Genomic DNA, 21,604 nt, shown 5'->3' on the forward strand with positions numbered 1-21,604 from the left:
GACATCCTCTAACCCATCCAACCCAGTCAATCATCTTATCCAAACAACTGTAAATTATCTCTGCTCATTAATGAATGAGTTGTCCACTCATCACTTAGTAAACATCCTACTACTACTCCTTTAATGTATCAATTAGTATTGGTACTGTCCTCTTGTGACTTCAATAAGATACACCAATCAAGTTGTGGAGTGATTGTTGTGTCGCCATCCGTGAATTTAGATATGATGTGACCTGCATAGATGTCTGTTTGGTACTCCTTGCCACCATCAATGACCTTGAGTGGACATGATATATATCCTCTGGCAATATCTCCAATGTCCATCACTGGCCATGGTGTTGGATGAAATATATTCTTGTATGTATATGAGTTCTTCTCTTTTCCATGTAATTCAAAGACTGTTTCTCTCCAACTCCTTTCGTCACCAATCCATTCACCCTTGTTTGTGAATGGGATGAATGATGTGATCCAACCTGATATCAGATTCTGACCTGATTGCTTTTGAATATGAGAAGCAATTTTGTTCCACCATACAGTGTCAGCCTTGCCCTCGGCTGACATAACCAAGTTGTCCAACACAGGAAGTAGCATATCTAGCCACTTGGACATCAACTTGTCCTTGAGATCGAACTCGATCAATCGTTCAGCACGCTGACGAACTTGTTTCCAGTCGTCCACAGTGCCCATCATGGTCACTTTGGGCAGTCCACATTCAGTCTTCATTTTGTAATCAAAGTATGATTTCAATGTGGACATCAATGCGAATGCACCAACAACACGATCATTGTTGGTCGTCGTTGTGAAGTCTGGTAACACCCATTCTCTTATCGATGGATCCTTGATATTCCCAGCAATCTGTTGAGCGAACTGATTGGCCACATCATCAAAGGGTGCAGTGAAGAGTGTGCCATATGTACGAACTATTAGTTCGCTCTTGTCGTCGAATGATACAAACATTGATCTCAACATCTCTGAGTTGGCATTGACGTAGAATGAGAACTGAGTGATCAGCGCAAGCCACACATCATCGGGTCGAACCACAAGATGAAGATGTTGACTATATGCCAACAAAGCTGATCGAATGAATGAGTTGTTTCCAATTCTTTGGATTGATGTTGGGTCCACGCTAAGGCTGGACTTGATCACTGTTGGCTCAACAACATCAATGCCTTTGAAATGTCGTAGAAATCTTTGATTAAAGTCCAACTGCTCATCACCATCAGGGATGAGTGATGAATACTTGAACGTTGATGATGATAATGACTTGTATGGCTTGGGATCAACAGTGGAGTCCACAATAAATGTGATCATTCTTTATGTATTAGTATCTGTATGATTGATTTATTGAATGGAAGAATGATTGATCAATATTTTTGAATGGCCGAGTGATGACCATCAATCACAACACATTACATCACTTTATTTCAACAATATGCACCAATCCAATTGTGGAATGATTGTATTGTTATCATTGGTCAGCTTTGATACGATGTGTCCTGCGTAGATATCGGTTTCATATGGGATGCTACCAGGTTTATCCTGCACAGTGAGTGGACATGTTAGGTATCCACATGGTATATTTGCAGTGTCGATCACTGGCCATGTAGTTGCTACCTTAGGACAATCGATTCCAAAGTTTTGGTAATGCTTATGATCACCATTCCATACACCTTTGTTTGTGAATGGGATGAATGTTGTGATCCAGCCTGATAGATTGGATACTCCAGACCCACGTCCAACTTTGTTGGCAATCCTGTTCCACCAAACAGTGTCGGGCTTGCCCTCGGCTGACATGACCAAGTTGTCCAACACAGGAAGTAACATATCTAGCCACTTGGACATCAAATTGTCCTTGAGATCGAACTCGATCAATCGTTCAGCACGCTGACGAACTTGTTTCCAGTCGTCCACAGTGCCCATCATGGTCACTTTGGGCAGTCCACACCTGGACCTCACTGTATAATTAAAGTATGACTTCAATGTGGACATTAATGCGAATGTACCAACAACACGATCATTGTTGGTCGTCGTTGTGAAGGAGGGTAACACCCATTCTCTTATCGATGGATCCTTGATATTCTCTGCGATAAGATCACTAAATTTTCCTGTCATTCTATCCATTGGTTCGGTGGATATGCCTTCGATATAAGCTATTAGCTCACGCTTGTCATCGAATGGTACTACCTTTGACCTCAACTGGTCAGAGTTGGCATTGACATAAATTGAGAACTGAGTGAGAAGTGCCAGCCACACATCATCCGGTCGAATCACAAGATGTAGGTGTTGACTATATGCTTTGAATGCTGATTGAACGAATGAGTTGTTGCCTAGATCAACAAGATTCGGGTCACTTTCAATGCTTGACCTTAACACCTTTGGAGGTTTCTTGATCTCTTGATCTTTAATGAGGCTTGCATGAGTGAATGGTGTTGTATGGCCACACAACATCTTTGGCTGCACCTTTGAATCTACAACGAAAGTGATTGATTGATGTCCTGTTGATGTTGTTGTTGTTGTTGTTATTGATGTTGATGTTGTGTTTGGTTTGGGTAAACCTAGTTGAGTGAGCCAATATAATGGATTGGCCTTGCCTTTCGGACGTCTTGGCTTAAACTTCTTCTTGTCAGTTGGGACTCGATCATTATTATTATGATCATTCTCATTTGATCTCCTACTACTTCTCATTATTATTATTATTATTATTACTAGTATACCTCTTATTATCTCTATTTGATGGAAAATGAAATGAGGGAATTCCCCAAACGAATTACCAAAGTTATAACTTTGCTCTAATCAAACATAAAAGTTTATTGAGCCTAGAACTCTACATCGATCAATTAGACAATCAATCAATCAATCAACCATGGTCAGTATCAAACAGATTAATTGAAGTTGCCATCAAAGCCAGAGAATCCAGCGAGTAGGAAGATTGAATGGAATCGCTTCTCCTGGATCTTTGAACACCAGTTCCACGCCGATGTCAATCTGCCATCAATACACGAGCCTGCATCAAAGAAGTTGTCTGCACCACTGCCATCAAAGGCATGCTTGAAAAAGTCTGACAAGATGAGCTACAGGAGGTGGAGGAGTGTTAGCGTTTGGTTGGACATTGGGACGTCGCGTGTCAAGACAAGGACTTACCTTTGTCAGATTGTCTGGACCACCAAAGGCCTCTTCGATATAGGCTATGATGCGCTTGTTGTTGACCTTGAAGATGTAGTTGATGGTGATGACGATCGGATTGAGGATTCGCGAGATCTGTGTGTATTTGTCGATGAAGGAGAGAGCGTTTGGTACATTGTTGTCGCCCAGGTGAACTACTGATGAGCCGACCCACGCGTCGCCAACCTTGGCCTGCGACGAGTGCAGGATGTGTCCCATCTCGGTGGAGATTCTTGGCGCGGGCTGCACACGGTTCAGACCCTGGCCCGTCTGCGTGAGCTTGTAGGGGATGCCGCCGAGCAGATCGTTCTCGGACATGTACCACAGCTTGAACATGTCGTGCAGGATCTTCTTCCAGAGGGTCAGCGACTGGTATACATAGTAGAACTGCTTCTTGTGTGTGTGGTTGAGACGCGCGCCCGCCTGGCCCGGCGTGATCTGCAGCGAGTACTGCTTCTCCTCGACGTTCGGGTCAAAGAACTTCTTCAGCAGTCGGATCATCTTCCTGACCGAGTCTCTGTTCTCGCGCAAGTATGTATGATTGTCGCCAATGGAATATATGCACTGCTCCAGGATATCCTTGTTGCCGCGCGAATACTTGCTTAGCAGCATCTTGATGGCGCGCTCCTTCTGCTTGATCTCGCTCTCGACCTTGTAGCGCTCCTTGCCCTCGGGCAAAATCTCGCGAGTGGCGTCCGCCAGCAGCGGGTCCTCCAGCAACTTGAGAGAGTTGTGCTCGGCCAATGTGGAGTGCACAGTCTTTAGCGGTCTGATCAGGTTGAGTCCCAGTGCCTCCTTGATCTCCTCCCTAGTCGAGTCCTGCAACAAATGGATCATCTTGCCATACTCTGATCTCATCTTCTCTGGATTCATGATCTTGTGTCGTCTACCAATCTCAAAGATGTCTTGGAAGAACTCCTGTTCGCGTCCAAAGTCCTTGTTCTCCAACAACTCCTTTCCAACTGCTCTATCCCTGTATGATATGTTAGTGAATCAGTTGTTGCGAGTGATTGACGCTGATTGAATGCATACTCTGATATTGATAGTCCACAAAGGATTGAACAGATCTGGAGGAGTTGGGTGGCGATACGTTTGGGCCTGGACAAGCCTTCAATGTCCACTTTGTCGGTGTACTCTGACACGTGGAGTACAGACTCGAGCAATCTCAGATACCTCCTCTCGTTAAAGGTCAATCGCACTGGGATGTACTTGGAACGCTCTGTGAACCAGTTCTTTGCCAACTGCTTGTAGCCAGTGTGATGACCATACTTCATACCATCCTCCTCTGCATCGTCCTCGTCATCCTCATCGATCTGTTCCTGTTTCTGTAGTTTGTTACTTCTAACTAGACTATTGCTGTTGTTACTATTGTTATTGCTATTCTTGTTCTTGTTATAGTTGGCATTGTTCTGTGAAAGGATACTACTGATCAAGTCGCGGAATGGTAGACTCTTTGAAGGTGAAACTCCATTCAACACTATATTGATTGAGTGAGTGAGTGAGGATTGAGTGATTGAATGATTGATTGCGCTGGATATGTACACTTATCAATATCACTCTTTGGTGACAACAACATTGATGTAGAGTCGAAATCTAGGCGACCATGTAGTCCTCCACTTATAACTATGTTGACATATGTATGTTCTCTGCGCTTGCCTCTGCGATGCAATGACTATGACGAAGGTATAAGGAGTAGGTCAGTGAGTGGTTGCACATCACATCACATTGAATAGCATTACAAACATACATATCCACAGACTTGACACAGCTCATCACGACATTGATCGCAACGTATGGTGGCAACTTGATCGGAACACTCTACACACATGCCCTTCTGAGCGTCGCACTCCATTGCTGTCTGTTCCTGCTCTTGCTCATCCTCCTCCTCTCCATCTATATCATCCGAATGACTCTCGCTTGACAATATCTTGTTCAACAGTTCAGAGTTTGCTGAAGATATGTCTAAACATTGATTATGGTTATGTGTCAGTGGTGTTCAGTTCATCAAACGATGCGCCGACATGATGTGAACATACTTTGATCAGACATGAGCCTTCTTCCCAAGCCTTTAAAGCTGCCACTGCTGCTGCTGCTACTGCTGCTACTGTCGTCATCCTCTGAGGACGGTCCAAAGGGATAGTACATTCGTATGAGGCTCTTAATTAAATCCACAACTGTTTATTATCTTTGAGGTTGGAGGTAGTTCCTTTTACTTTTGAAACGACCCAACCTGCTAGCACTCAACTCAATCAATCAATCTCTCTCTGTCTGTATGATATGTAGGAATACTACTTATTTGTTCTTATTAAATTATAATTATCTCGAGAAGACGTAAAGAAATAAAGTGGAAGTGTGAGGGAGAGCTGAGTTTGAAGATACGACTTTGTGTGTTTTTGCACTTTGACGACAAAGTCAAGAACTTGATTGAATGAATGAATGGATCGTTGCATGGACCATCTTGGTTGTTTGATTAAGTTTAATATATGTATATTTATATATATATGTTATGTTTAGATATTTATTAGTGCGCTAATACTATACATATTGCAACCAACAAGTTGGCTAACTTGTCGTCTGTTGTTGATGTTGTATTACATTTCCTAATAGTGATGAATTATTGTTTGTTATATTGTTGTTGCTATGTGTGCTTGTTGTAAGTGTTGTTGTTGATGATGGTGCTGCTGTTGCTGCTATCACTGTAGTAGTAGTTGTTGTTGATTGATTGTTTGACACAAGTCCACTGCCACCACCTCCAGTACTACTACTAATACTGTTACTGATGCTGTTGCTGTTGCTTGCGACATTTGTGTTGCTACTGTTACCACCACTGTCTGGTTGTGAGAATTCAATGTCATCTACCCATTTGCCAATGCGATCGATCGTCCAGTACTTGGGATTCCAGACAAAGTTCTCCTCGGCCAGCTCCGACTCTGTGTACCAGATGCCGTTGCGCAGTATCGAGTCGGCGCCTGGGAATGGATTAAGTGCGCTGGTCGTCGCTCGCTTCTGCTGCTCGCCGGCTGCTGCTGACTTGGCCGGTGCGCCCGCAGGCTGGTTGTCATATGCATTTACTGTTGTATTGAGTTGAGATTGAACTTGTTGCGTTGTCGTGGTCGTCGTTGTTGTCTGTTGAGGTTGTACCTGTAGTTGTGATGTTGATGTGTTTATAGTATTACATTGATTGTTGTTGTTTGAGTTGTTCGATGTCTTTAATGTGCTCTTGACGTGATCTGCGACAAGAGTTGTCTGTTGTTGTTGTTGAGGTATCTGTACAGCACTGTTACGTGGTGATTGTTTGAATGAGTTTGATAGTTGTAGCTGTGACTGTAGTGCTTGCTGCTGACTCGTGGTCAATGGAGCGCCGTTGCTGTTGACCCTTGACGAGTCCTGAATCGATTTGTCTGGTGTGAGCGGCCCTGACGCTACGTGCAGTATACTACTGCCGGCTGCGGCTGTAGTGCTGTTTGCCACACCACCCGGTGCGCTGCCAGGTGTATCATGAGGTACTATATGTTGTTGTTGATGTTGTTGCTTATCAATTGTAGGTACGCCAACACCTTGATTATGATGATCTGATAGTCTATTCGTCATCTTTACACCTCTATCATTATTATCCATTTGATTATGATGTTGATGATGATGATGATGTTGATCCTCTTCATTATTATTATTATTATTATTATTATTATTATTGTCTGTATTATTCTTATCCTTTCCCTTTTTGCTCCTTCTTCTCCTCTCTCTCTTCTCTTTAGACATGCCGCAACCCATCTTCTTCTTCTTTATCTATATGTGCTATTGATCAATCTATGTATCTCTCTCTATATCTCTTTCTCTGTCCTCTCCTTCACTATTGTTGTTGAAGTTGATGTTGTAGTATCACAATGTTTGAGCTTGGAGTTTACCTAGCTCTTCTATCTTTTGTACCTCTTCCACTTCACTTATATTTGTTATTGTAGTAGTATATAGTGAAAGTGATTATATCTATAAAAGTATATAAATATATATATATATGTAGTTTAATTAATGTTCATTCAACTCAACAACTAATGTTTGTTGTTTGTGTGTTTGTTTGTTTGAATGAGCGTGCTTTGTTTGAACAACACACACTCACTCCCACCTTCATTGTTTCATCGAGATTCGTATCGCACACACTCATCCATCCATCTATCCATCCTCGTGTTATGCACTGAATGAAGTGAATGAATGAACTTCTGGTATACTCAAGTAGTATAATGATGTACTACGCCATAACTCCTTGTTAGAGGACAGTTTGTACAACATCGCTCAAATGTTCGATAGGGGAAATATATAATGGGCCAACGAGACATTGGTTGTTGGAGGTAGAATGTCACTTTGGTCAACTTTGGAAATGTTGATCTCTGTGATAGATGTGCTAGTATCTTTGACATTATCTCTTGAAGTGTGCCTGTGATGTCCATGGAAGTGATCCACTCCATCTTGGTGATGTACACATTGAGTGTTTGTAGTTGATATGTATGTTCCAACACTGCAGACGCTTCATCAGGACACTCTGGAATATAATCCAACACATCTTTGAAATACTCCATTGTCAATGATAGGCTTGTCAGGTGTTGGGCCGACGTGATATAGAACTTTTGGAGTTGTGATACTGGTACGAGTTGGTAGTCATATGTATAATTAACAGATGTTAGGTTCAGATCTAGATGTTGTACATTGTTGCCTGTGGACGCCATTGATTCAGTCACCAAATCAAAGTATTTGTATGGAAGGATGATTGAATTAATGTGTTTGAGGTCTTTTGGAGCGGAGAAGTATTCGAACTCATCATCCTCTGTGACTTCCTCTAGCTTCACCTTGAAGCTCATATGGATTGACTTTGAATTAATGTGCTGATGTAGAAGGTCTGTTGGTGGGCACTCCATATAAAGTGACCTAAACTCGATTGATTGGACAGAGGGATGATTGATTATGTAGTTCTGAAATATTAATGTGTAACAACGATCAATTCTCAGGTTCTCCATCCGATCAGTCTCTTCAATCATGTGTGCGTGTGAGCTGGTAACTTCTTCGAAGTAATCCACTTGCTTGAACTTGATGTGCCTGACATTTGGCGCATTGACAACCATCAACAAAATATTTCTGCGTCCCTCGAATAAATAGGGGACAGTCATTGACACCAAATGATCCAAACAATGCTGAATATGCTCATTGGGTATGTTGTGAATGTCAACCAGATTGAGGTGTAATGGTGGGGCGCTAAGTAGACAGTGTTTGGAGCCAATGTGATTGATCATTGAGTGAATACGGAGTCCGGATGTCAAGTTGGTCACAATCAATGAGGTTGCGCGAAAGAATTGAGTGGACACTGTTGCCAAATTCAAGAGGAAGTTCTTCTTCCTATTCTTCCGCTTGACCAAGGAGTCCAGCACAAGGTATTTAACTATCTGACCAAGAAACAAAGGTGAAAGACTTGTGAGCAAAACTTGAGTTGACGCTGATGATGAGGGAGTCAATATCTTGTCACGGGAGAGATGCTCTCGGAGTGCAGTGGCGACAGAGTCCTTCTTGAACTGAGTGTACAGCATATGATGATGTTTAAAGTGATGGTCGGGTACCAGTTTGGCAATTATCTCGCTCTTTGGTGGAAGATCGATTGGCTTCCAAGTAGGTATGTGCTTTTCAAAATGTCGGTACTTGAGCAACTGGAATATAGGGCCTGGTAGTTGACAGCCATTAATTATATCTGCAATAATGACACATTTATCTATTTTGGTGATCTGATTGTTGATATATCCGTACCATGCTGATAATGGGTCTGGACAGAGGCTGATCGCTGTGGCCATAGCGGATGGAGAAACTTGTGCAATGCGGTAATACATTCTGGGATCTATTATTCTGTTGTTGTCACCATGTCTTTGTGTCAATGATTTAAAGAATTCGGATTGGCAGTAGGAGAATCTGGAATGTATGCTTGGTTTTTGGCCTACGACGTAGGTATTGACCATTGAATAATGTTGACCGACAAATCTATTGATGGTATCCAATGGTATTGACACCTCTCTTCTCAACAATCCATTGATGGCGGCTTCGATGTGGTGGGACGTGATGTCTTTGGCGTGCGTCCGATCCATCAAAAGATTGATCATACCAATGAATCCACTGACCTTCAAACTGATATCACGACTATCCATCATCATTGTTGTTGTAAACATGTTTGGAGTGATGTCCATTGTCAACAAACGATCAATCAGTGGACCAGTCATATCATCACCATGATCATTGTTGTTGTTGTTGTCAACAATTAGGCAATTGATTAGGCCATCGATCAGAACCAATGATTGTGGCCATTCCTTCTCCAATGTCAACAGTATATGTGTCTCATGCTGCTTGTAATACTTTTATCATGAATGGAAGTGAGCTGAGTCAATGAGTGAATGATTGATTGATTGATAGATTGATCTTACTTGTTTGAATGTTGTACCAAGTCGTGTTATTAAAGTATTGATGTTCCTTGAATTAAGTTTGTTGAACACTTGTGATTGACAGAGTTCTGTTGGTTCTATGAGTGGATGTACCAACTCAAACAAACAATTTAGATAGTCCATGCTGTTGTTATTATCTTGTAATGCCAATAACATATTGATTATTAATGTATTACTATTTGTCGTTGTGTCCGACTTATCATCACCCATTAAGATCTTCAATGTCTCTGTCAGCCTACCATACAACATATCATGTGGCCTGACATTTAGCGAGAGTGAATTGAGTATGAACCTGGTTCCATTCATTCAATCATTCATTGTTAATATTAATATAAGTGAGTATGGATAGTGATGGACTTACTCAAATAACCCATTTTTATGATTGGTCAGTTGTAGTGGCCATGATGTTGAGTTGTTGGGAATGATTGCCAAGAGGTAGTTCAATATTTGTGTTCTTTCAAGATAGCTCTTGTTATCCAAATTGTTCAATATAGTTGATAGTTGGACCAATTCATCATCTTGTTCATATTGAAACATATCTTATATATATTATTATTATTGTTATAATGGATGATAAGACAATCAATGCTTGAATCACCTCATTCTTGATAACTTTGAGTTGAGGGAAGTTCGACCAAACATGTTCTTTGTTAAAGTCACCCCCCTCTCACAATCTTCAAGAAAAGACCAAAGAAAGATTCAAATCAACAAGTATCTCGAGGTGTGAGTGATGTTGAGGGAGTGACATTGACAAAGAGATACAACTAACCAATCAAGTATACATACATTATACATTATACATATAGAACAAGTAGAATAGGATATAGGATATAGGAATATAGGATGGTCAAGTTCTTGTCTTTTGATTTGTTCGATAGCCAGAACTTGCTACCATCAGAGAATGATGATGCAATGGAGCCATTGGATGTAGTGCCAGCACTCAATGACTTCTTGGTCAGTACAAAGTCGGGAACGATATTACATTATGCGATCGGTGCCACGGAGAGCACCGTGTTGAACAGGTTCACTACGCAGAACAGCCACATAATGTCGTTGCACTACGTGCCTGCCAACGATTCGATCCTGACGCTGGAGCGAGACACTGACGCCTCAAAGATCTACGTCGTGCGACTCTACCAGAATTGGCGACAGAACCAATCGTTTGAGGATGCCAACAACGCACTCTCATCAAGCCCCATGTCGACGGGCGGTGGGGCCCACAGCCACCTCACGTCCTCGTCGCCGCATCTGAGCGGCGGACACTCGTCGGGCCAGAACAGTCCGCACAAGGACCACACGTCGACACTGCCCACCGTGCTCAAGATACCCCTGCCGTCGTCGGCCATTGCCATCAACGTGTGTCCCGTTACCAGCAGAGTGGTCGTGGCCACTGAGAAGTCGGTGAGTGTCTGGAGCAGCGTCAGTACGGGCGGACTTTTCATCACCTACTTTGAGCGCATCCTCGACATTGATGCAGAGAACGTCAGGCATGTGTCCATTCACGAAGGATTCGTAGCCTATGCCACCAAGATCGATGTCAAGATCCTCTCGCTCAACATCCACTATCAAGAGCCCATCAACATTGAGTCGCTGGCATCACCAGTGCTCATCAACTCGAATGAGCATGCTGTCAATGTACGTAACTAGTTGCACCATCACTGGAACTATTCCAATCACTCACTCACTTCATCACTCACTCAATCAATCAATCAATCATACAGAATGGACCTTCAGAGATTGTTGAGGATGAACATTACTTTGAGGTTAACTTTGATGCCTCTGGCAATCAGACTGGAAAGAATCAGTTGGGCATGCTACAGACGACAGTACAGACGAATATGAGCGATGATAATGAACACGAGATTGTTGGACCAATCACAGACATTGACCATGGCATCAGCGTCAACTCGGACTTTGGCTACTCGCTGCTGTCCTCCACGCTGGTGCTCAGCCGACGCTTCTCAAAGGAGGACAGGATACACTCGCTGTTCTTCCTGCCGGACTACACTCGCATCCTCAACGTCGACTCTGATCACAACAGGATCTCGCCATCTGCGTCGGGCAACGCCACCACTGATCAAAAGAACATCAAGATGCGATGTGTCTTCTCCACGCAGAAGGAGGGCTTCCTCTACAACATCTCCAAGCCCGGCTTGCTTGCCTCCTACCTCTACGCGAATGAGACTCTGATGTGCCAGGCCAGCCACTGCTTCCTCTACACGGTCACCACAGCAGGTCTCCAGACATGGTCACTGCGATCATGTGATGGTGCCGACGACGGAAGCGACGGCCACACGCCCTGCGGCTTTGGTCTGCGAACATTCTTTGGTCTAAACAAGCTGGCAGTCATTGGCGACTACATTGTACTACTCTCCAAGATGACGCAGGACCAGGTGGCCGAGATGAGCGGTCCAGGAGGCATGCTGCGGTCGCCCTCACGTATACTCTCGCCCAAGAAGACGCTGAATGAGGTGAAGCTCGACAAGATCATGTGGGCTGTGTACGTGGTGCACCACACTCCCCTCCAGTCACTATATGGCCAGATCCTAGAGTATGCCACCAAGATCAAAGAGAAGGACGAGGACGTCTATCATCAGCTGCTGCTCGAGGGACACTTCTTGCTGCAGGCCAAACTGTCCAACCAGTTCCGATCCAATCCAAACATGAATGATGTGGCTTCGATGGTCAACCACGACGTTGAGCGCAAGAACTTTAGGAAGCTGCTTAGAAAGTCGTCGTCCTATCTTGGCCAATACTTCCTCAACAGCCAACAGGACTACATGAGAGCTGCCCTCTGGTTCAGCACAAGCGACACAGACATTGAGTTGGTATTCAATCTCTTGTCCCAAAATACCAGTTCACACAAGGCACTTAGCTACTACTTGAAGCAAGTGTTGTTTAATCCATCAGTAAGTCATCCATCCATTGCCACTTATACACATGGATTGAATCCATTCACTTACTCCCCTCCCCCCAGTCTGTTGAGTTCTTAGCCGACAAAGAAGACCTTAGCAATAAGATACTTAGACATTATCATTCAGAGAGCCCTCACAACTTGGCCTACCTCATTTTGGAATCATCAGTGTCGTCATATTCACAAGAGTTGGCAATCGAGTTGCTGAAGAATCTATCGGAGCAATGCGACTTTGATATGGAGCAGAGGAATATGAACTACTTTGCCCTGGGACTGCTCTACTTGGACCAGGCCAACTGTATCGATGAATCCATCTCATCACTCAATCAAATACCTGTAGACTCTCTTATCAGTCTCTGTCTAAAGAACCCCAAGCTATTGCTGGCGCCAAACTCCAACCCAACGGCACTCGGCAAGATACTGCGACAGACTATCCCATGGGGACTGCTCCAGATCACAGTGCAGTTGGTCAAGAAGAAGGAGATCTCGCCCGATGATGCATTCAATATCTTGGTTCACTCGACCACCACCCTCAACGGTGGCGTGCTCAACAGCACGATCAGCAGCTACCATCACCAGGACTTTGACCTGGACTCACTGCTGCTCAAGGTGTATCTGGAGTGGTTCCTTAATGAACAGTGCAATGACCACATCAACAACCTCAACAACATGACATCGATGACACATTCGACCACATCATCTCACAACATTCTGCTCGACCTCGTACCAGGCTTCACCAAGAACCTCATCCATCTCTATGTTCTCGACATCCACAGATACCGTGGCGATGACAAACAACTCTTCCAATCATTGAACATCGATGTAGCCATGATTGTCAACTCCACCGGACCCAAGATATCATCAAGCAAACCAAACGTCAGCCAATTGAACAACAAGATACTCACGTATGTTGGTAGAAGGACGATCCCGCCCACATCACCATTCATTCATCGACTAACCACCATCAAACAAACAATCAATAGTGATGAATACTGTAATCAATGGATATTGAACCATCTCAAGACATACTCCGGCATACCTCATTGGCTATCTAAGCTGCCACCATTCTCTTTGGACGCTCAGAGGAACCCGTCAGAGAAGGAGGACCCAACATCAAAACTATCCTCGCTGTATTATAGAAAGCTTCACTCGCTCCTCTACTCAACTCGCGTGCAAGACTTTGAATTCATGGAGAACATCGAGACCATCTTTAGCAACGACGTAGAGAACATCATGTTCATCTCGCTCAAGCTGGCTTGTCTTCCGCTGCTCGATCGCACTGAGGACGGCATCAAACTGGGCGTGAACACACAGATCTCCATCATGTTGGAGTATGGCCTACACTTTTGCAAGCACAGTGATTGGAGTGTCGTGCTGGAGCAGGTGCTCAAGCGCTACATGGCATCCGAGCCCAATCAGTCAGAGGCCGTGCTCCAGGAGTACGAGAGAATCCTCGACCACCTCACCAACTACATGGACCCAGAGGCATTCCTCCAGTTGTTGCCGTCCAATGGCAAGATGGACTACTTCCTGCCATTCATTGAGAAGTCCTTCCTTAATCACCATGCCAAGTTGCTCAAGTCCAAGCTGTCTGACTTCCTGTTGGACATGAACTAATCCAACTCACATAGAGGCAGGGCTGCAGACCTAAGGTAATATAATAATAAATAATCAGATTGAGTTGCCGTTTATTGAATGGCAACCTATACAACGCCAAAGGAGTTAACAAACTTCCTGCCATTTAGCAATCCAGTTGTACAGACTATAAAGTCTCGTGAACCATTCTTGCTCAGATGTCGCAGTGCACTGATCTCTGAGAATGTACATCCACCAATGAAGTATACTATTGTCTTCTTTCTCTCCACTCCTGGCGTTGCTGCTACCTCTGTCGTAGTCTCATGTGTCTGTCCATTCTCTTGTTGCGAATCTGTTGTTGTTGATGGTGCTGACTTGGGCAGTGTACCCTCAAACAGTGGACCAGGTAAGAGGTTCATTACATCATCCATTCGCATCCAATCATTGTCCTGACTACTGAAGTACCTCTCGAGGATTCGTGCAATTAGAGGTGCATAGCCAGAGTGAGTGTAGGAGATGTCCGTGTCGTGAGCCTCGGGTGTCAAATTCATTAGTTGCCTCAGTTGCTCGTACTTTGATGCCGATGACGACTCGCCAAACATGATACCATCCTGATCGATACTCTTGGTCTGGAGCAGACCAACCACCTCCAAGTGATTAAGTAGTATCAATGTATGGATGCCATAAGTCTGTACAATGTTAAACTTCCAATTGTCGTACAACTCTGATGGTATTCGTCCAACAGTCAGGCTGTACAATGCCATCATTCCAACTACCTTCTCTAGATAATGTCTTTCAAAGATACAATCGCTTATATACTTCTCAACCTCTTCGATGCCCTTGTTTCTAAGCAGCTCTATTTGAATGTTTGGTCAGTGATTGATTGATTGATACTCTTCTCGCGCTCCAACTTACTATGTTGATGCTGGAACTCTTGATTAAAGTCACTCATTGTTATACATTCGGCCAGTCTCTCTGCTAGACAGATATGTGTGTCAAGCCTTGTGATACTGTTCATGATATCCTTGAGTTGGGCAGTTGATACATCGCCAAGGTTGATATTAGAGAACAATTCCTCATATGCCATTGACTTGATATTGAGCAATCCATCATTTCCAACCACTTGAGACAAGTTCAAGTCTCTAGTATCCTTGAAGAATTGATCATCAGAGTTCAACAACATTGAGAGGACTGAGTTTATACCACCATCCATGCTCTCAGTGTCTTTAAAGTATATGGCTCTATTGTCCAACTCGACAATATCTATTCATTCGGGTTTGTCTTGGTTAGGTACGGATATTGATTGATTGATTGATCGGTTGGTCGATTGAACTTACTGCTATATATTGAAAAGAACTCGTCCAGCAGGCCTTCGTAGGTCAGTGGCAGACAAAATGGAGTCACAAGGTCTATCTCGCGATCAATCAGTATCAAACTATCTATTTCGGTGCTAATTCCAACCTTCTTCTTAACAAGCTCCTCGCGGGACATTCCAAGTTGGTCATATATCATCTGGAAATATGTGGCGACAAGTGTTAGAGTGGCGGGCGAGAGTTGTTTGGACTGTTGTCGCATTGGTTACCTTTGAGAACATTCCTTTGCCTCTGATACTTGGAATGATTCCATATTGATGTTGTAGTTGATTGATTGATTTGAGCACTGCAGACAACACTGTCCTGTTCTGATCGGTGAGCAATGCTGAGTAGGACTCTGGTGGCAACTCCAATGAGAGTATATCACTCTCAAGTGGTACCATGTATGCTGGTAGTTCATGATGTATTGCTTCAATTCCAGCCTCCTCCAACAATTGTATCCAGAATGGATTGATTCGGTACATGTGTATAATAATGAATTGTCTGTCCAATGAGTCATACTCCTTATGTAATGCGATGCTATCAATCACCTGATTGACATCGTCCAGACTGTTAGACGAATGATTGATTGGATTGGTGAGTGAGTGGGTGAGTAGATTGATTGGATTGAGTGGAGTGAATGAACATACCTGTCCCTTATTATATATATTAGATCAGATTGATCAGAGCTGTAGGCGTTTGAATCCAAACGGTGGACTTCTTTGGCACCAACTACTTTAAGGAATTGACTGTCACCAATGAGGTCCAGTAATGGCAATAGGGTGGCCTCAACAAACAGAGCATATTGCTCACAATGTTTGTTTAACAAACTTGCCAATACAGTTTGGAGATGAAGTCTTTGCTTGGACAGATTGAGTATGGAGTCGAGACTTGATGGTGATGTTGTGGACGTCGATAAGAATGAGAATGAGTTGGTTCCATTACTTGACAATGATGACAAGGATGATGCCAAAGTATGAGTATGTAATACTTTGAAATCGAATGATCCATCATCCTCCTCTTGTTCCTCTTCCTCCTGTTTGGTGTTGTCCACATTCTTTGAAGTATCAAGTTGTTTGAACAAGTCAACCAAGTGTTGTGGGGCATCACCAACATCATTGTTCTTGGCATTTCCATTGCCGTTGCCATTGCCATTTCCATTTCCATTTCCATTGTGATCAGATTGTTTGTGATCCTTGTCCTTATTCTTATTCTTGTTGATCACAATCTTTATGGGTGGACCAGTTGGACGATTGAAGTGCTTCTTCAAAGGGTTACTATCAACTATGAGCAAGGATCTTGTTGTCCTATGAATGAGGTCATCACCTCTCTTTGATGTTGTTGTTCTATCTGTTGTCATCATTCTCTCTCTCTTTCTCAATCTAGTGCAAACATATATATAAATAGAAGTGATGAATGAATCAAGTTTAAACTTTGCTTTGTTGAGTTGGTGTTGAGAGATTCCGAAGCGACCCCGCCAATGAATCAATAATTGGCCCCCAACATACACACTTTGAAATGATCTTTGGTGCGTGGTCATCAGGTGATTATGTGAACCCCTTCAATCAATCAGGTGAGTTTCATTGAACTAGGGTGCCACGCGAAAACTTGTGAGAACATTCAATCAGTCCGAAACACATAAATATCTATCCTCAAGATACCTTAACTTATTATTTGATTGACCATGTTAGTATGAATGAATGAATGAATGAAGATCACATCATTGATGCTAGCTGATGGTTAATCAGCACAGTTTGGACTTATATTTATTTGTTCTATTAGAGAGTTATGTTTGTTTGTGCGAATAATACACAACATCAACAACCTCTTTCGTATGTTTATCAAAGACCCACAATGAAGTGGAACAGTGTGTGATTAGTTGGGATATATTAATTGATTGATTGATTGGTTGATAATACATCTTGAGTTGGTTGGATGGATTGATTGATGGATGCATTGATTCGATAAGGCAATGATTTGTCGCCTCTGCATCACTTCCAGGTGCACCTGATTTAGAGCTTGGACTGGATGGGTATCTTGACCTTCTCCAACTTGACCTTCTCAATGTTGATCTCGAGCACTCCGTCATTCATCGATGCTTTGACCTTGGAGGTGTCGGTGCCAGGCGGCAGACGGTACGATCTGATGAACTTCCCATAAGACGACTCCATTCGGTGGCAACGCTCTGTCTCGTCCTTCTTCTGATACTTCTTCTCCCCACTGATAATGATTGTAGAGGCATCCTTTGAAACATCGATTGACACATTCTCCTTGGTCAATCCTGGCAATTCGAATATTATCACAATAGATGTTTCATTCTCCTTTATATCCACTACCGGTCTCCAAATACTAATTCTAGTTGGTGATGTTGAGTCTCCATTATTAAACAATCTCTTTTGTAATCTCTTCATTTCTTTACTTGGATGGAACTCCATTCTTAATATTATTATTTGTTTATATATAGATAATTAATATATTATGATAATAGTAATTATTTGTTGTTGTTGTTGTTGTTGTTGATGATGATGTTGACTAATGTATATATTTATGAATCGCTACTACTTTGATACTTGTTTGGTGCTCCAACACAAATATATATGTGATATATATAAATAGAGATTGGATGGATGCTTAGCCGCTCTTTGTTCGAATTGAACACTCGCGCGCGCTGGAGATGGATAGATGGTTGATTGGTGGACAGACACGAAGATGAGAGTGAAGATGTAAATGGCCTAATTCTTATCTCCTTTTGTGAACACACTACCACACACCTTCTACTCTTTCCAATTCCAACTAACACGCACTACCTCCCAACAACCACACTGCTACTATACTCTATCTATCTATCTGTCTGTCTGTTTGAATTGGAATGGTGGTGGGTGTTTGTCGTGGTTTGTTGTGGTTGGATGTTTGGTGTGACCACAGACAGGCTTTAACAACTAAATCAGTGTTTATCTCTTTTCTTCCTTCACACTTAATGTAGTAATATGTCTTTAATGTATTTGATTGATTGATTGATTGATTGAGGAGGTAAAGGTTTGATTGATTGAATGAATGATGGTTCATTAATCGAATGGATCGGTACTGCCTGTACCTTCATACTTATTGAACTTGGTCATGTGACATTCAGATACAGAGTCCTCTTAGGATACCACCGAAAGGGGCAAATGGACTTGCTTCAACTCACACACAAACTTGGGATTTCCCATCCAAATTGGAGCTGAGGTCCCTGTGTTCCATCAATCACAAACTTATTTTTAATGAGCTGAATAAGCTGAATCCCATCAACTTTTTGAAATTTCCTTCACTCTTTTGTAAATATGGGGCTGCAGCCCGTAAGATGATGATTAATCATCATCCACACGGTTCCCAACTATCCATCATGTCTCCCCATAAATGGAAATTGTCAATCAATCAATCATCTGATCGACTAATCACGTTCCATAGTTTATATATTTATTTAATTTATTTATTTCCTTTTGTTCCTCTTGTTTATCTTTGATGTTGTTGTCGCGGTCTCATCAACATCATCCTCACTTTTGCGCTTCTTGACACTATTCAATTTAGTCTGCTCCAATAACTTGGCCCTCTTCTCTTTGCTCTGTGCCACTATTGATTGAATAGCTTGGCTACTCTTGAACTCCTTCATCGTATGTATGCTCCTCAAGTCAAACGATATGCCAATGTCCAATAGATGCTGGAGCATTGCCACATCAGAGTTCTCGACGAATGGTTTGATCACAATGTTATATGCCATGAATCTTGTGCAGTAGTCTTGATCCAAATGCTCCAACAGAAAATCCAGTGTTTCGATGTGACCTTGCCACATTGCCGCCAGCAACAGCTCATCCATGTACTGCTCGTCCTTTTTGTTGTTGGGGTTGAGTGGATCAACGGCGAGCAATACCTCCAACACTTCCAGGTTGCCATCTATAACTGCTTGTAAATGATAATGTTTGTCCAACAATACATCCATGTGATGTTGATATAAATGTTTGATCATGTTCACTTGATTGCATTCAATCGCTCCAAACAGTGCTTTCTCGGGTATGTAGTCAATCTCGTTTTGGCCGATGAGCATCTTCTCAAACCAGAAGTCATGCTCATGGTACTCATAGTTTGCGAGACAGTAATCAAAAAAGGCGATATCACCCATTCGACCAATTGTTGGAAAGATACCATAACTAGGTTTGATGTTGCCCTTCTCGACCAACATTCTGATCACTTCCATGTGGTGTCCACCATTGGTCAATACAAGGTGGAACAACAATCTTGTGCTCATTGAAAGTTTGCTGGGGATGTGATCCAGGAGGATGCTGAGCGAGTCCAGACGAGCCAAGCTCACTGCAAACCTCATCGTGTTCTCCCATTCAAACATCTCGGGCTTGACCTTGAAGAAGTACTCGAGTTGATCGGGCTCGAGCACCAATGAGTATCTGACGACATTTTTTGAGAATATCCTGTTGTCGTCTGACAGCAAGAACTCAAGCATCTCCATCGTGCCATTGAACAATGTATAACTCAATGCCTGGGGTTGAACTATTCGTTTGGTGCTGTTGAGGTACTTGATGATCTCGAAGCTGCGAGACATGTCGTCGGCCGTGTTGAAGAAGTGGAACTGGTCGCTCAGCGGACCGGACGAGTCAATATTATAGTTGTTGCCCGATTGATCTTGAAGGTACTCCATTGTCACCATCGCCTGAGTGACTGTGCCACGCTGTGTGATCGTGCTGAACAATACATCCACGTCATGTCTATTCAATGGATATCCATTGTTGCCCAAAAAGAATGGGATGAGCATGCAGTCGCCAGTGGCAATGTATTGTCGGAGAGCATAATTGTTCAGTTTGTCAGAATGACGTCTCTGCACATTAAGTTGATACAGTTTGACAAAGACCATTAGTTGTGCATCATCAATCATTGTGATGTTGTTGTTGTTGTTATTGTTGTGGTCCAACATGCCATGTTTGGATAATATAGCTTGAGTCGTCTTCTTTGATGATAATAATGCAATCGCATTGTTCGCCTCCATTTGTTGATCAATGTCCATATGTGGGAGCAGTCGTAAAAAATGTGCCAGTTGTTCAGCTGGAGAGACATTGGGTCCAGACTTCATCATTTCAGATGTGATTCGGAAGTTGGGCAGCATCATCACGCCCTCCTTGAACAATAGCTCATTGATATGTTGTTGATCGCGACTGGCCAAAATGTTATTGACATGCATTCGCGCCTTGGATATGAACTTGTCAAGGAACTCTTGAGGAAAGTTGTTCACATCCTCACGCATGATACGAAGGGCATCAGGGGACCTGAAGAACTTGTCCAGCGGCACCACGCCAGGGCCATGCACCCTGTTCAGATTGATCGTCAACAGACGGTCATTGTCGAAAAGTCCCGAGTCCATGAGGTACTTGAGCACAGTGATTGACGGGCTTGTGAGCGCGTGTATGAGTAACTCATGGCCTCGCTCAAATATCACTGGATATGTCTGGTGAAGCAAAGTCTGCACGATGACCAAGTTGTCAGCCTCCACAGCCCAACGTAGTGCATCAATGTCACAGAAGTATCGTTGATATCTATCGTACACCATCTTGAATGTGTCTTGGTCAATGTCCTTTGCTTTGCACAGTGTCTTGATAGAACCGATATTGGTCTTTGTATTGCGATTGATTGTTATATGTAGTTTATGTTTGATACGATCACGTAACAAACCATATTGTTTGTGTTTAACAATTGTTACCATGTTAGTCCATTGATGATACTTTGTTCTAAAGTAATAGTTGTCATGTGTTGTTATTGTTGGAAGTTGTCCATTGTCAGGTAGACCAGCACCACTTCGACCTCCACTTCTAGAGTATGAAGCAATGATATTCTTGACATATGTCCTATTAGTGAGTACTCTCATTATACTACTACTACTACTAGTTGTTGTTGTTGTTGCCATCGTTGTTCAAAGGGGAGGTCGCTGTCAATGTAATGTTATGTTCAATCAATCAACAAAGTGAACGCAAAAGGCATGATTGAATGACCAAACATATCTTGTTGTCTATGTTCCACCTGGAATTCTTTATCACTTCCCTCCTGTGTTGTTAAAATAATTATGATGTCTTGAGTTTTGATTGACGGAATTAATGG

General features: G+C 42.8%; 8 protein-coding genes across 8 annotated transcripts; 1 reads left to right on the plus strand and 7 right to left on the minus strand.

Annotated features, from left to right (window-relative positions):
- Positions 1–128: 128 nt before the first annotated feature.
- On the minus strand, positions 129–1,310 carry SAMD00019534_064700 (hypothetical protein; the record flags this gene model as incomplete). Its single annotated transcript, XM_012898290.1, has 2 exons — positions 129–437; positions 534–1,310. 2 exons carry the CDS (start codon positions 1,308–1,310, stop codon positions 129–131), a joined length of 1,086 nt encoding a protein of 361 aa, XP_012753744.1.
- Positions 1,311–1,418: 108 nt separating this feature from the next.
- SAMD00019534_064710 (hypothetical protein) lies at positions 1,419–2,438 on the minus strand (the record flags this gene model as incomplete). The annotated part of the gene is made up of 1 exon (XM_012898291.1): positions 1,419–2,438. A coding segment is annotated over one exon (1,020 nt), but the record flags the coding sequence as incomplete, so codon positions are not given.
- A 443-nt stretch (positions 2,439–2,881) lies between these two features.
- SAMD00019534_064720 (hypothetical protein) lies at positions 2,882–5,306 on the minus strand (the record flags this gene model as incomplete). Its single annotated transcript, XM_012898292.1, has 6 exons — positions 2,882–3,070; positions 3,141–4,134; positions 4,194–4,638; positions 4,704–4,833; positions 4,909–5,123; positions 5,198–5,306. The coding sequence occupies 6 exons, from the start codon at positions 5,304–5,306 to the stop codon at positions 2,882–2,884; spliced, it is 2,082 nt and encodes a 693-aa protein (XP_012753746.1).
- A 417-nt stretch (positions 5,307–5,723) lies between these two features.
- Positions 5,724–6,779, minus strand: SAMD00019534_064730 (hypothetical protein; the record flags this gene model as incomplete). The annotated part of the gene is made up of 1 exon (XM_012898293.1): positions 5,724–6,779. One exon carries the CDS (start codon positions 6,777–6,779, stop codon positions 5,724–5,726), a length of 1,056 nt encoding a protein of 351 aa, XP_012753747.1.
- A 3,683-nt stretch (positions 6,780–10,462) lies between these two features.
- On the plus strand, positions 10,463–14,153 carry SAMD00019534_064740 (hypothetical protein; the record flags this gene model as incomplete). Its single annotated transcript, XM_012898294.1, has 3 exons — positions 10,463–11,188; positions 11,644–12,537; positions 12,606–14,153. Coding segments are annotated over 3 exons (3,168 nt in total), but the record flags the coding sequence as incomplete, so codon positions are not given.
- A 92-nt stretch (positions 14,154–14,245) lies between these two features.
- Positions 14,246–16,829, minus strand: SAMD00019534_064750 (hypothetical protein; the record flags this gene model as incomplete). The annotated part of the gene is made up of 5 exons (XM_012898295.1): positions 14,246–14,973; positions 15,033–15,380; positions 15,455–15,629; positions 15,700–16,039; positions 16,120–16,829. The coding sequence occupies 5 exons, from the start codon at positions 16,827–16,829 to the stop codon at positions 14,246–14,248; spliced, it is 2,301 nt and encodes a 766-aa protein (XP_012753749.1).
- Positions 16,830–17,481: 652 nt separating this feature from the next.
- Positions 17,482–17,913, minus strand: SAMD00019534_064760 (hypothetical protein; the record flags this gene model as incomplete). The annotated part of the gene is made up of 1 exon (XM_012898296.1): positions 17,482–17,913. A coding segment is annotated over one exon (432 nt), but the record flags the coding sequence as incomplete, so codon positions are not given.
- Positions 17,914–18,938: 1,025 nt separating this feature from the next.
- SAMD00019534_064770 (hypothetical protein) lies at positions 18,939–21,212 on the minus strand (the record flags this gene model as incomplete). Its single annotated transcript, XM_012898297.1, has 1 exon — positions 18,939–21,212. The coding sequence occupies one exon, from the start codon at positions 21,210–21,212 to the stop codon at positions 18,939–18,941; it is 2,274 nt and encodes a 757-aa protein (XP_012753751.1).
- Between the last annotated feature and the right edge of the window lie 392 nt (positions 21,213–21,604).

The sequence above is a fragment of the Acytostelium subglobosum genome (assembly GCF_000787575.1).
Source record: "Acytostelium subglobosum LB1 DNA, scaffold: scaffold12, whole genome shotgun sequence".
In the NCBI taxonomy this organism is placed as follows: domain Eukaryota; phylum Evosea; class Eumycetozoa; order Acytosteliales; family Acytosteliaceae; genus Acytostelium; species Acytostelium subglobosum.